This window comes from Tiliqua scincoides, chromosome 4 (assembly GCF_035046505.1).
Source record: "Tiliqua scincoides isolate rTilSci1 chromosome 4, rTilSci1.hap2, whole genome shotgun sequence".
NCBI classification, from domain to species: Eukaryota; Metazoa; Chordata; class Lepidosauria; order Squamata; family Scincidae; genus Tiliqua; species Tiliqua scincoides.
This window is the reverse complement of record NC_089824.1, coordinates 214,984,193-214,997,112: the sequence shown is the minus strand read 5'-3', so window position 1 is coordinate 214,997,112 and position 12,920 is coordinate 214,984,193. Positions and strand designations below refer to the sequence as shown.

Sequence of the window (12,920 nt, the reverse complement as noted above, 5' to 3'; positions counted from 1 at the left end):
TGCTGCATTGGACTGGAACCACTCAGGTTATCGTTGTAATTTTTTTCAAAATCAGTCAATTTCTATCACTGAAAAGCTACAGAACTTCTAAACCTTTTACATAAATCTGAACGGTAAATGATCATTATTTATTTTCAGTTTGATTTCTTCTATAACAGTATTCTTATAGATGTCATGAATTTGCCATTTTTCAAGCCATAATTCAGATTAAGATTGTGGATCTTTTGGATTCAGATCCATATCAGAAATCTCTGCACCATTGGCAACTATGTTGGATTCAGTCTACTTTTTTACTTGGTTCCTAAGTAATTTTTACATTGTATCATTATATTTAAATTCCTTAGAACTTAGATCTTGACCAAAGTATAGCTTGTAAAGCATCCTGAATTTGTTTGCTCAGTGTTGTTATCATAAATACAGGTAGTTGCCCAGCGAATGCAGTTTGTTATTGGATAGGGGTCAATGTCTAATTTTGTGGGGTTTTGTAAAACTGTTTTGAGAATTCTTAGCTTCATTATTATTATTATTATTATTATTATTATTATTATTATTATTATTATTATTATTATTATTATTATTATTAACAGTATTTATATACCGCTTTTCAACAAAAAGTTCATAAAGTGGTTTACAGAGAAAAATCAAATAAATTTTACTCCAGATGATGAAAGATTTATTTTGATTGCAATGGGTTTTGTTTCTGAAGGGATGACGATGATATTAACGATGTTGCATCAATGGCGGGCGTTAACCTATCAGAAGAGAGTGCGCGGATTTTGGCCACAAATTCAGAGTTGGTGGGCACATTAACAAGGTCGTGTAAAGATGAAACCTTTCTTCTCCCAGCACCTTTGCAAAGAAGGATATTAGAAATAGGTAAGTTGCTGCTCAACGCATGACGACAAACACACAGTTTTTGTTAACTCTTAGAGTTGGAGGAAAGTTCATCTAGTCCTGTATAAACCACTTGAACTTTGCAACATTCTGCATGTCCCCTGTTGGGAAATCCAGGATTGCCACCAAGAGTGGTTTGGTGGGGAACAGCAGTCAGTCTTGGCTTTCTGATGGGCATCTGTGTGATACCAATTCCCAAAAATATGTTTGTATCATTCATACAGTTCGTGGTTAAGGGTACACTTAAAACATCTAAGGCAGTGGTTCTCAAACTTTTAGCACTGGGACCCACTGTTTAGAATGAGAATCTGTCAGGACCCACAGAAGTGATGTCATGACCGAGTGACATCATCAAGCAGGTGAAACTCAGGTAAAATTTTTAACAATTCTAGGCTTCAGTCCTATCCACACTTAACCCAGGAGTAAGTCGCATTTACTATCTGTATTAAGGCATATACACAATAGCCTGTTAAATGTACAGATGTGTAACATTTTTCCAAATACAGTCACATACCAGGATAACAACAAGTTTAATATAGTAAAAATAAAATATTGAAATGAATGGGGACTCACCTGAAATTGGTTGGCGACCCACCTAGTGGGTCCCAACCCACACTGAGAAATGCTGATTGAAGGTGTACAACTAATAAAACATAATATGTGAAGTAAGCTATTATGTACAAACCTGCAGGAACTAACAGTTAGCCGTATTTTCTGGTTAGCTGTAAGGGGAAAGCAGAAAAATATATGAATGGATCCTTGAAATAGAATTACAAGGAGCAAAGCAAGTTTGATTTGTGCTGGCACATATTCTTCCAGTGGTTGCTGCTTAAGCTCCACTGGTACATTGTAAAGTAATGGTTAATCAATCAATCAGTCACTCAAACATTAAGGTTCTTAGCAAAATCAATTGCCTATAGGAAGCAGATGTCATGCGTTGCAGCCTTTTCAGCTTGATAAATAGATAGACCTAAGTGACAAGATTTGCTGACTTGGAAGACATGGGTTTAAACTTCTGCATAGCCCTGAGCCTCCTGTCTGGCCTTGGGTAAGCTGTTCATATCTAAAATGAGAATCTTAGGGCACAATCTGAACCAGGTCTACTCAGAAGTAAGTTCTGTTTTATTCAGTGGGGCTTACTCTCAGGAAAGTGGTTAGGATTGCAGCCATAGTAACCTTACAGTGTTGTTTTGCAAAAAGCAAAAAAAAAAAAAAAAAAAAATAATGTGGGTCTTAAAGCATTGTACACACATGAGTGTAATATAGGCTATCCAAAATAATATCATCACCGTAAAGTAGTATGTTTCCTTCAATAACTACACAATCCACTGCAGTAATTAGTCTTCATGAAATGCTTTTGCTTTTCATTTGAAACTCAGGTAAAAAGCATGGAATAACAGAAATCCATCCTGATGTAGTTAGCTACGTATCGCACGCAACACAGCAAAGGTTACAAAACTTGGTGGAGAAGGTATCGGAGACTGCCCAGCAGAAGAATATTTCTTACAAGGTAAACTGTTGTCTTTGTTGGGTAAAATGAACTTCTTCCAGACAGGCCTGTGGAAATGGGATGTAGACCCAACCTTGGTTCTGACAGTGGAAATGGGATGCATGCAGATGCAACACCTAATAAAAGCCAAGAAGAAACTTTTAATATCTGGGGTGAAAGGATTGGGGGGGGGGGGGTTAAAATTGGAGGCACATTTACATTCAACAAGATGCATTTATATAGTTTCTTGACTAGCTCTCAGCGGAATGGGCAGGCAACCTCCTTGCAACTATGGAATAGCCTAATTAACATAAACTCAAACTGATTTGGTTTGAAGCCGTTTCATGTATTCATATGAGTCAGGCCATTGTCTTCAATGAGGTCAGCCTCAGGGTTGCAGACAGGAGCTTTTCCCAGCCTTGTCTAAAGATCCCAGGATTTCTGAGACCTCCTGCTTGCCATCTGCTGTCTCCTTTGCCAAGTCAGGAAAGTCTTGGGAATGGGGCCAGACTTTCTGGTGATGCTTCAGCTGTAAGGAAACCTGGCTTCTTATTACTATTTCTCTTCCTCAGGAAGATATCCCTCCACTGTGTGTTAGAGAGGGGGAGCAGCGGTGCCCAGATCTTTTTTGCTCTCAAGAAAACAGAGCATGCATCCAACTTTAAATTTTTCAGGAAGGCCTGGTGCACTGATTTGGGAATTGTTGACTGGGAATTTGAGGGCATGTATTGAAATCATTCTATCTCAGTAGTACATGGAAAGGACTGGCCTAACTTAGGGCCATCTCATAGGATTATTAACAGCAGCTAGTCAAGATGGTGAAGGCAGCACATGCTGCTCCTTAGAGAGTCCCTTAATCTAATACTGCTGAAATTTGGAAATGGCAGGAAATCTGGAGGCCGCTTTCTTAATATCCTGTGCTATTATATACTTTATCAAGAACACAGATCTGGCTGTGATTGGTCACAAAATGCGAAATCTCATTAACCTAGTGGCCTGGTTCTTTTGTTTCTTAATACTGAACTCTAGAAGGAAAGGAATTCTGAAAGATGATGTGAAGAATGCATACTTTAGTAAAGAAGGCATACTTTAGTTAACTTGTTAGGATCTCCTACTCTAAAGAACTGTGCTTTTAAAAAGTATTCTTGAAAAGGAAGAGTTAGCTGGAAATATTGCTCAAAAGGCTTCTCTTGATGAGTTCATAGCATGCAATGTGGAATTAAGAAGAAAAATCATTTTTAGTAGCTAGATGGTTTTAAAGATTAACTTGCTGTTTGAAGATGACTAAGTGAACATTGTGAGCTTAAATATATATATGATCTTCTTTTTCTCTTGTATGGTACACGAGAGCTGCTTCATTTTTTCCCCCCAGATTTCTAATGAAAACCATTTTATCACACTTTTCAGGACGATGAAAGATATGAGCAAGCAAGTGATGTTCGGACGCAGCTCAAGTTCTTTGAACAACTTGATCAAATAGAAAAACAGCGGAAAGATGAACAAGAAAGGGAAATTTTAATGCGTGCAGCAAAGGCAAGTGCTTTGGGCTTTTACCCACCATGGACTGACAAGGTGTCACATTCACTGTCAAAAGAAAAGAAATTTTTTTGCTCTGCAGGATGTGGAATGGGGGGGGGGTCTCTTCCTAACCTTAGAGACCACACACCGTGGTATTTCTCCTTTGGAAACAAGCCACAACCTACTGTCAGTATAGGTCTACAGGTGGAGCCCTATATGTACAGCAGGCTCTGTGCTGCCTCCCACCCTTAAGAAGAGTCCTGCTTAATCAGGCCAAAGGTCGGTGCAGTCCAGCATCCTGTTTTCCCACACTGGCCAACCAGATGCTTTTCAGAAACTCCAGATGGGGTATGACTGCAATAGCCTCTTCCACTTTTGCTTCCCAGCAACTGAGACTTCATGGTTTCAGCCTCTGAATGTGAAGATTCTGTATGACCAGCATGTCTAACAATCAGTGATAGAGCCATCTTTCATGAATGTCTGAATACTGTTTGAATCAATTTAATTGGCCATCATCACATCTTGTGGCAGAGTGTTCTGTTTATGGTTTGTGTATTGGGTAGGTGAAGAAGTCCTTTCTTTTTTCTGTCCTGAATCTGTTGCCAGTTGTAGAGCAGCATCCTGTATCACCCAGACACAGACTTTAGTATGGCATGTGGAGCCAGGCTGTGGCACAAGCAGCAGGGAAATATTTGTATGCGTAGAAGCACTTACTGTGTCTTAAGGAGAGAGGGAGGAATTTAGTTTCCAAGCAATAACTGAAACCCTATGTGGTGGCATTCCTTCATGTTCCCATAAGCTTCCTCCTCTCTAGTAAAATGAAATTTAAGTGGATGTGGTTTTTCACTCCCTTTAACGGATTGAATTATACAGTTTTTTATACCCCATTGACTTTTAATTGTTGGTGATCATCCTTGCCTGTTCTAAGGGAAGGCCGAACAGAAACAGAATACCTTGCAGCGAGGCAACCACTTTATAGAACCAAGTGCAAGAAGCAGCACTGCTGGACCTCCTGCCTTGGCTGTGTAAAGTTTAAAATTTTAAACAAATTTAAAAATTTGTTTAAAACCAGTGAACATTTTGCCAATGGGTTTGAATCCCTGCTTAGCCGTGAATTTCACTGGGTGTGGTATGGCCAGTCTCTGGCTAACCTCATAGGGTACTTGTGAGGATAAAAGTGAGGCAAACTGATGTACAACAAGAGGAAGGGCAAGGTGCAAATTAAATGCTCAAAGCCTAGCAGTTATTTAATCAGCTTTCACAAATTAATTTTTAAAGTCATTTCTGCCCAATGTTGCATATATGTAACAGGGTCTAAATGGGTTAAATTCATGTGCAAATCAGTACCTGTTGTCAACTAATGCTCTTGAAGAGGTAAGCAGCTAAAGATACACAGATGTGGAGCTGAAATAGGAAGTATTGTTTTTATTATTTTATTTTACCTGTTCTCAGCCAATATTTTCTCTCAATCATATTATAACAATGAACATTCCAAAGATGCAGCATAATCTAAACTTTAGATTAGATGTATTGTGCACTTCAATACACTATCAAAGCACCTCCCCCCCTCAAAAAAAAATTATTTGAAGCAGCTTTAAGTCGAGAATAGTGACTTATTTTACCCACTTATATTACCCACTTAATAATAGTGGGTATTTAGAAGTCCAGTGACGTGAGCAGAGGCCTACAAAACTATATAAGTTTCCAGACTTTGTATAAGGGATCAACTACCTTGCTTAGGTCAAAAATAGAATTTATTTGGTTTGCTTGGGGGAAGGAAAGGCTCAATTCTAAGCTTTGTGTGCTGCCTCACCACCGGTGCGCACTGTCGCAAATTGTTGTTCTGTAAGGCTTCCTCTGTTGCATCTAAGGAATCTGAAGGCCACCTGGAAAATACGGCATCTCCATCAGGGTATAAGTGAAGAGGGGGGAAAAAACCCTCAATCCTCAGAAAGAGAAAAAATTCAGCCCAATCCTGGCACAGCCAGGCTGCATGGTCTGCAATGTATCCAATGCAGGTTAGGAAGCAGCTGGAGGTCGCTTCAGGATATGGGGATATATTCCCCTTACTCGGAATAATGTCCCAGCCACTCCATGAGGCTTCTCTGATATGTGCCAGCCATTTTGCTGGCTCAAATCCAGAGAGCTCCATATAGGGCTGCCTGGCCCAGGAAGGGGATTAGAATATGGAGGAGGCCTCCACTGATACCACCCCCTCCCAGACCCAATTTGGCCTTTATTCCACCCTCCCTTTTAGAAACACGGCCTCCCCACCATCCTCCTCACCTGTGCAGCCAGTGTTGCTCCTGGATGCAGCGCTGGCAAGCTGGCGCAGGCCATTAGTCCAGTGCTGCTGACTCATGAGCTATCACAAATATGATTTTCAACTTATTTGCGACACTCTGAGCCGTAGCAGAGATGGCTGTCCCAACCCCCGTTCCTGGGGAGAACGGAGTGGCTTCAAGCCGCTCCTCTCTCCTCAGACTTGTTTCACTTCAAGAGGTGGCACAAGTCTGAGGAGACCTATAGGGGCAAGTCGCCCTTACCCGGAGGTAAGGGGAAATGTTTCCCCTTGCCTCTGGGTGAGCTGCTTATGGCCCCTATCCTGTGCTCGATACAGCGCAAGCCTCTTGGCTTGCCTGTTCCAGCGCAGGATAGGATTGCGCCCTTAGTTGAATTGGGAGAAAGTCAGTTGAGTTACACTGTCAGCATGGAGACAGAAACACATGTAACAGATTCTAAATGGATGTCTGTGTCCTATTCTTAAAACTGAAGGTAGCCTATGGTATTTAAGGATGAAATATGAGAAAGTAGAATATTATTTATATATTAACTATAACTGAAGTTTAAATATAGCTAAGTACACGATTTAAAAATGTTTCTGCTTATGCTTTAATGTCTTACCTCTTTGTTCCTTTTTCCACCTTACCCCTCTTCTTTCCAAATTCTTTCCAAACACAGTCTCGATCTCGACAAGAAGATCCAGAGCAGCTTAGGTTGAAACAGAAGGCCAAGGAGGTATGTTTTCAAAAATGCATATCATCTTGAAGTACATTTGTCATTTTAATATTATATGTCTTGTGTCTTATTTTCAACTGCGTAATCATTTTAATGACTACGTTTCCAAAAGCATAAAATAAAAATAAAATGGAATTTTGACTTTCTGTTTGCCAAACGCAGATGCAGCAACAAGAATTAGCACAAATGAGACAGAGGGATGCCAACTTAACGGCTCTGGCTGCAATAGGGCCCAGAAAGAAGAGGAAAGTGGACTCTCCAGGCTCTGGATCAGGGACAGAGGTACAGTACTATAACTCTTTTTGTATACACTTGCACCAGTGTGTCCCAGATGTCTGACAGCTCCATCAGACACTTTGTCTGGATTTAAAAGTGGAGATTACAGTTCAATCTGTCCCTGACTATACTTGTAGTGCACATGAACCCCTCCGTAGAGCTTATGTCCTATGCCAGGGTGTCAAACGTAGACCTGGGGGCCAGATGCAACCCGTGAAAGCATTTTATCCGGCCTTTGGACTCTCAGCTGCTGAACAGTGCTGTGGTGTCACTGCTGAAAGGGTGGTGCACATAGCTGGGCTTTCCCATATCTTTAAATACGATCAAGATTGATGTATTTTCTGTCATTTGCAGTGAATGAATTTCTAAGTGAGAAAAAAAGTGTTTATTTCTGGTTGTCACATGTTTAATGACATTACTTCTTGCCTAATGACATCACTTCCGGCCCTTAGTAGGCCTCATGAATGCTATTTGGCCCGCTGTATGAAGCGAGTTTGACGCCCCGTCCTATGCTTTTATCTGAGTCACTAGAGCAGCGACTCTTACAAAGACACAACACCTCCTTTTGAGTTTGCATAATTCTAATGTATCTCTACTCCAGGAGTGATTTCATGATCCAATTGCAGCTGATTCTGGTACACAGTAGAATGACCCACCTCAGGCAGAGCCTGATTGGAAGGAGGCAGGAGGATTCTTATGCATCCCCCAAAAACAAAATTGGAGATGTGCTTGTTGACTACACACTTTGGAACTCCCAAAGTTGCTGTCCCTCCTCATTTTTTTAATTATCCTTAATATTTTTGTTAAATCTTTTAAAAAGTCTTTTAATGTGTAGATTTCTTTCTCATAATTGTGTGTCTATGTTCTGATAGTCAAGAATATTTTGAAGATCCATAATTTATTATTAAGAATATTTATATACTGTTTTTCAACAAAAAGGAATTCACAGAGTGGTTTACATAGCAAAATAGAGCCCCAAAGGGCTCACAATCTAAAAAATATATATATGCAGAAGGTACCTGCAGCAGCCCCTGAAAAAGATGCTGTGCTGGGGTTAAGAGGACAGTTGCTCCCCCTTGCTAAGTAATAGAGAACATCATTTACACATTATCTGTTTGTACTGATAACTTCAAGATGAGTTGGAGTAGAGGATACTTCTTCACCTGTGTTTCCCTGCAAGCCTTTTTTGTTTTCTTCTTTAAAGAAAACGAAGTTGGCATTTCTTGTGTGAGCCAGTGTGGGGTAGTTTCTTGAATGCTTGATAACAAACAATTGTAGTTCTGTGAAACAAAGGTTTGGAGCTTTGATATACCTGATCTGCAACTCCAGATGCCTTGAAGACAACCTACAGTTATATAAACGCCAACGTTTCTGCCAGTTTCTCTTTATTATTTTAGTAGTATGGAAGAAAACAAGAAAATTGGCTTCAGAGTTCACATGTTTCTCCATTAATTCTTGAAGCTTTCAACAGATGCAATTTTCTTGCCCTGGAGACATAGTTATATTCAAAGGTTCTCTTCCTTAAATATCTTAGCAAAACACTCTTATGGCCCAGTCCTAAGCAGGCCTTGTGCCACATGTATACTCACTCTGGTGGTGTAAGGCCATTTATGGCTGTTGCGAATGATGGTGAGCCATTCAGAATGGCCTGGCCACTACCATGCGAGGTAAGTGGCTGGGTCTGCAACCAGATCAGGGATGCCTGCCATCACCAGTAAGTTGGCGCAGGGAGCTGGAGAGGGGAGGGAGCAGGCAGGACAGTCATATAAGTTCAGTTGTCATTAGTAAGTTGAAAGAGAGTATTTTACAAAGACCTTTACAATAGAAAACTGGAGCTCTAAACACAAATACCTACAAGGAAGCAGCATGGAAATAAGGGGACTTGGGGCGCAATCCTATCCTGTGCTGGAACAGGCAAGCCAAGAGACTTCCACTGTATCCAGCTCAGGATAGGGGCCCAAAGTGAATAAGCCAGAGGTAAGGGGCAACTCTTGCCCTTATATTTGGATAAACCACCCTGGCCGTGGTGGGTCTCCTCGGTCTTGCGCCACCTCCTGAGGAACGCCCCAGAATGCCTCCCTCCCGTCTCCTTGTGATTTGGACTGCAAAGGCTGACACAAGCCTCTGCGCCGACGAGGCACCAGAATGCCTCCCTCCCGTCTCCTCCCCGCCCACCCCAGAGTCTTGTGTCGGCCAAGCTCAGCCGATGCAAGACTTGGTGCCTCATTGGCACAGAGGCTTGTGTCAGCCTTCGCAGGCCAACTCACAAGGAGGCGCAAATGTACTTTACAGCATGTTTGCAACACTCTTGGGCTGGCCCAAGTACTTCGCTGGATTGTGCCCTTGGCCTGTAAAGTTTTGCAGGTAGTTAAATGGAGGTCAAAACTTATTTCTAAAACCTGTTAATTGCATTATCTGCATTATTAGGAGTAGAAAGTGATGTACATAAAATACTATAGCATTCATAAAGTAACATTGATCACACACTAGTGCACTGATTCATCAAGTGTGAGGGCAATAAATTGAAACAATTTAGTTACAAACTTTTATGTATGAGTTTCAAATTAACTGGTGATGCCTTGAGTTACAGGTGGTGGTGATGGTATGGCCTAATGGTTACTGTTGACCGTCCCACTTGCATCACTGCCAACATGGGATGTAGCAAGGCTATACCATTGCTTGTCAAATTGCTGTACCACTTTTTAGCAGTATGAAAGAATGAAGCACCATCACTCTTTCATACAAAAGAGGGAGAATGGATTGGATTGCTAGGTGACCCCCCTTTTCTGCCTTTCATTTAACTTTGAATAATATTGACCTCTTCGAAGAAGCAGAGGCTCTTTTCTGTGGTAAATTTATTAAAGATCATATTTATTTCTGTCCAAAAGATAAGAACTTTTATATGCCTTTTGAATAATCATGGTATTCTATGTTAAGATTCTCAGTGTTGTCATCCGCTAGTGCAGTGCCTTCAATCTTTTTCATGGCACAACCCAAACAATTAAGAGCCTGGGGACCTACCGTAAATCCTGCCTCCCTCCCGGGACTCTATCTGCTCACCTCTGCCCCATCGCAGTCCACTCCTTACCTCCCATTACACCCTCCCAGCACAGTTCACTGTAACCAAATATTCTTATTAGAGAGAGCAGAAAAAGTTATCATGAAGCCTGGCAGTAGTGATAGCTATTTTAGCCTAGTTACTAAGAACCTGAGCAGGACTGGGACACAGTCTCCTGGTACCTGAAGGGGTACACCAGATGCCCCCCTTTAGCTGGTGGTGCTCTAGTCCAGTGGGCTTCAACCATTGGGTCCATAACCCCAAGGCTGAAGAACGCTGTGCTAGTGCAGAGGTTCCCAAACTTACTTTGGTCACAGTATCCTTACTGTCAAAGCAATTCTTTCATGGTACCCCTACAGTTTCTTTGCTGTGGGATCTACAGTCTTAGAGACACAGCTGGAACTTCTGGAAAAATATTCCATGGCTTCCCAGATCCTGCAGCACTCAGTTTGGGAACCACTGAATGTTTCCCATTCATTGAAGTGTTACTCTGGATGTTACCCCACAGACTGTTAAGTGGACCTGCATTGCCACAGTTGCTTATGTACTGTCTGAAAGCAGCTTCAGTTTTATACCACATTACTACATTCAGCCAAAGCTGTTAGAATTACTCCCTAATTTGTGGGTGCGTGCTCTCGCAATTTAACTTAATGTTCATGTTAATCCTTGGGATCTGTTTTATATTCTACAGAAAGTCTTGTTTGCACTTCAGCAAACTCTGATTAATTTAGTTATCTTAGATTAATCAGTAACTGGATAGCCAAATCAACTGCAGGCGTCCTGAATCGAAGCTTTTGTTTGGTTAATTAAAAACCAGCTGCTTAAGATCTAATTGACTCACAGCTGTGCGGCTGGTGTAGCAGTTGACATTTTAAAACTGAGCTCCCCTTGTCTCTCTTTGGGTGCATTTACTTTTCTTCTGTTAAGCATAGTACCAAATGGTTTGTTAACCAAATTGGAACACTGATGTCCAACAAACTTTAAATTTTAATTATATGTAAAGTCACCTTTAAGCAAAACAATCCAATATTTGTTTAGCTCTAAATGAACGGTGACTGAAAAGATGAGAAAGTTGTAATTTCTTCTGTACTATTGCAAAATTAACATGCAGATCTAATGTTTAATATCAGTGAAACCATAAAAATGTCCAATGTTGTCTTGGCAGATTCAGTGTTCTTGAGTAACTTTAACTTTAAGTAAATTCATTAATTGCATGGTAACTTTTCCTGCTTGAGCATTTTTGGGAAACTTCTAAATATAACATATCAAGATCCCCTACTTTACTTAGAGCAGTGATTCCCAACCTTTAGGAGCTCATGGACCACTGAGGCAAAAACTGGAATTGTTGTGGATCACATGCATCCCCCCAACCCCTCCATACAAAAAATACAATTAAATTTGTAATAATTAGATTTATCATTTATAGAAAAGATATGTGGGTTGTTGCTTTTGTTAGCAGCTGGGAGTTGTCCATGGGTGGTCTAAGTGGTCAAAAGCAATTTTTTTTTCCTGAGACCTTATGGACCACTTCTTAGCATCTCATGGACCACAGGTTGGGAACCAGGGACAGGCAGCCCAATCCTGAGCTGCCCAGTGTGCGGGGCTGCAGCAGTGCTGAAAATGGCTGCTGCAGCATCCTACATGGCCCAGGCAGCCACTGCCATCTCTTCAGGAGAAGGGGACTTTCGTCCCCCGGGTAAGGTGAGTAGCCCTGCAATGGGGCTAGTGCTCCAGCACCAGTGCTCCACTGGCGCTTAAGGTACATTTGCAACAGTGTGCACCAGCAGTGAGCCGGCAGGCATTGAGTAGGATTGAACACTTAGAGAGTCCCACTTATCCTTGCATTCTTGGCCATGACCCTGGTGACTCTTGGAGTTATCCAAATGTTTTTAAAGTCTCTCTCCCCTGGACTTTGAGAAGGAACAGCTGTGTAGGAATCTCCACCATAGTTTCTGCTCTTAACAGAACAGGTAGCCTTTGAATATCTTGTTACCGGGCAGACTCTTACAATGACCCTCTCAGCCAGGGCTTTTCAAACTGGGGTGTCGCGACGCCCCAGCCTGTGGGCCCTGGCCTCTGCCCCCTTAAGGGTGAGAGCAGCCTGGAGGCAGGGAGGAGGCAGCAGCACGACCCCCAGGATCGCGCCGCTCAGGGGGCTGTAGGGGCTTGGGTGCACTTATTCAAGCCTCCTGCAGCCTCCCAGGGGTGCAGGGAGCCTGGTACGATCTTCAGCAGGGCTCCCTGCAGCAGTGAAAGCGAAAGCGAAGCAATCGTGCCCCGCCTCTGCTAAAGCGGAAGTGGAGCGCGATCGCTCTGCTTTCACTTCCACTGCTGCGGGGAGCCCTGCTGAAGATCGCACCAGGCTCCCTGCACCCCTGGGAGGCTGCAGGAGGCTTGGGTAAGTGCACTCAAGCCCCTGCAGCCCCCTGTATGAACTGAAATGAACTGACCATACATTTCATTCCCTCCTTGAAGTTTCACCCGCTTGCCATTTCATGCGTTCCCACCCTAAGAGGAAGCATGTGCTACAGTATGAGAACTTGGAATAAAGAAGAGGAAAATACAAGAAGAGATTTTGGTTGGATTCAGAGCATGAGTTGGCACAAACCTTTGGCTGATGTGGTCCCCCCTCTGATGCATGCATGACAGGAGGAGATGTATAACTTC

General features: G+C 42.1%; 1 protein-coding gene across 1 annotated transcript in view; it reads left to right on the top strand.

Moving 5' to 3' along the window:
• Positions 1–12,920, top strand: part of TAF4 (TATA-box binding protein associated factor 4) — a 104,094-nt gene that overhangs the window by 83,246 nt on the left and 7,928 nt on the right. Inside the window, exons 11-15 of the mRNA XM_066624279.1 lie at positions 707–876; positions 2,274–2,404; positions 3,791–3,916; positions 6,863–6,919; positions 7,082–7,201. Coding sequence (XP_066480376.1) covers positions 707–876; positions 2,274–2,404; positions 3,791–3,916; positions 6,863–6,919; positions 7,082–7,201 — 604 coding nt within the window. The remainder of the gene's footprint in view (positions 1–706; positions 877–2,273; positions 2,405–3,790; positions 3,917–6,862; positions 6,920–7,081; positions 7,202–12,920) is intronic.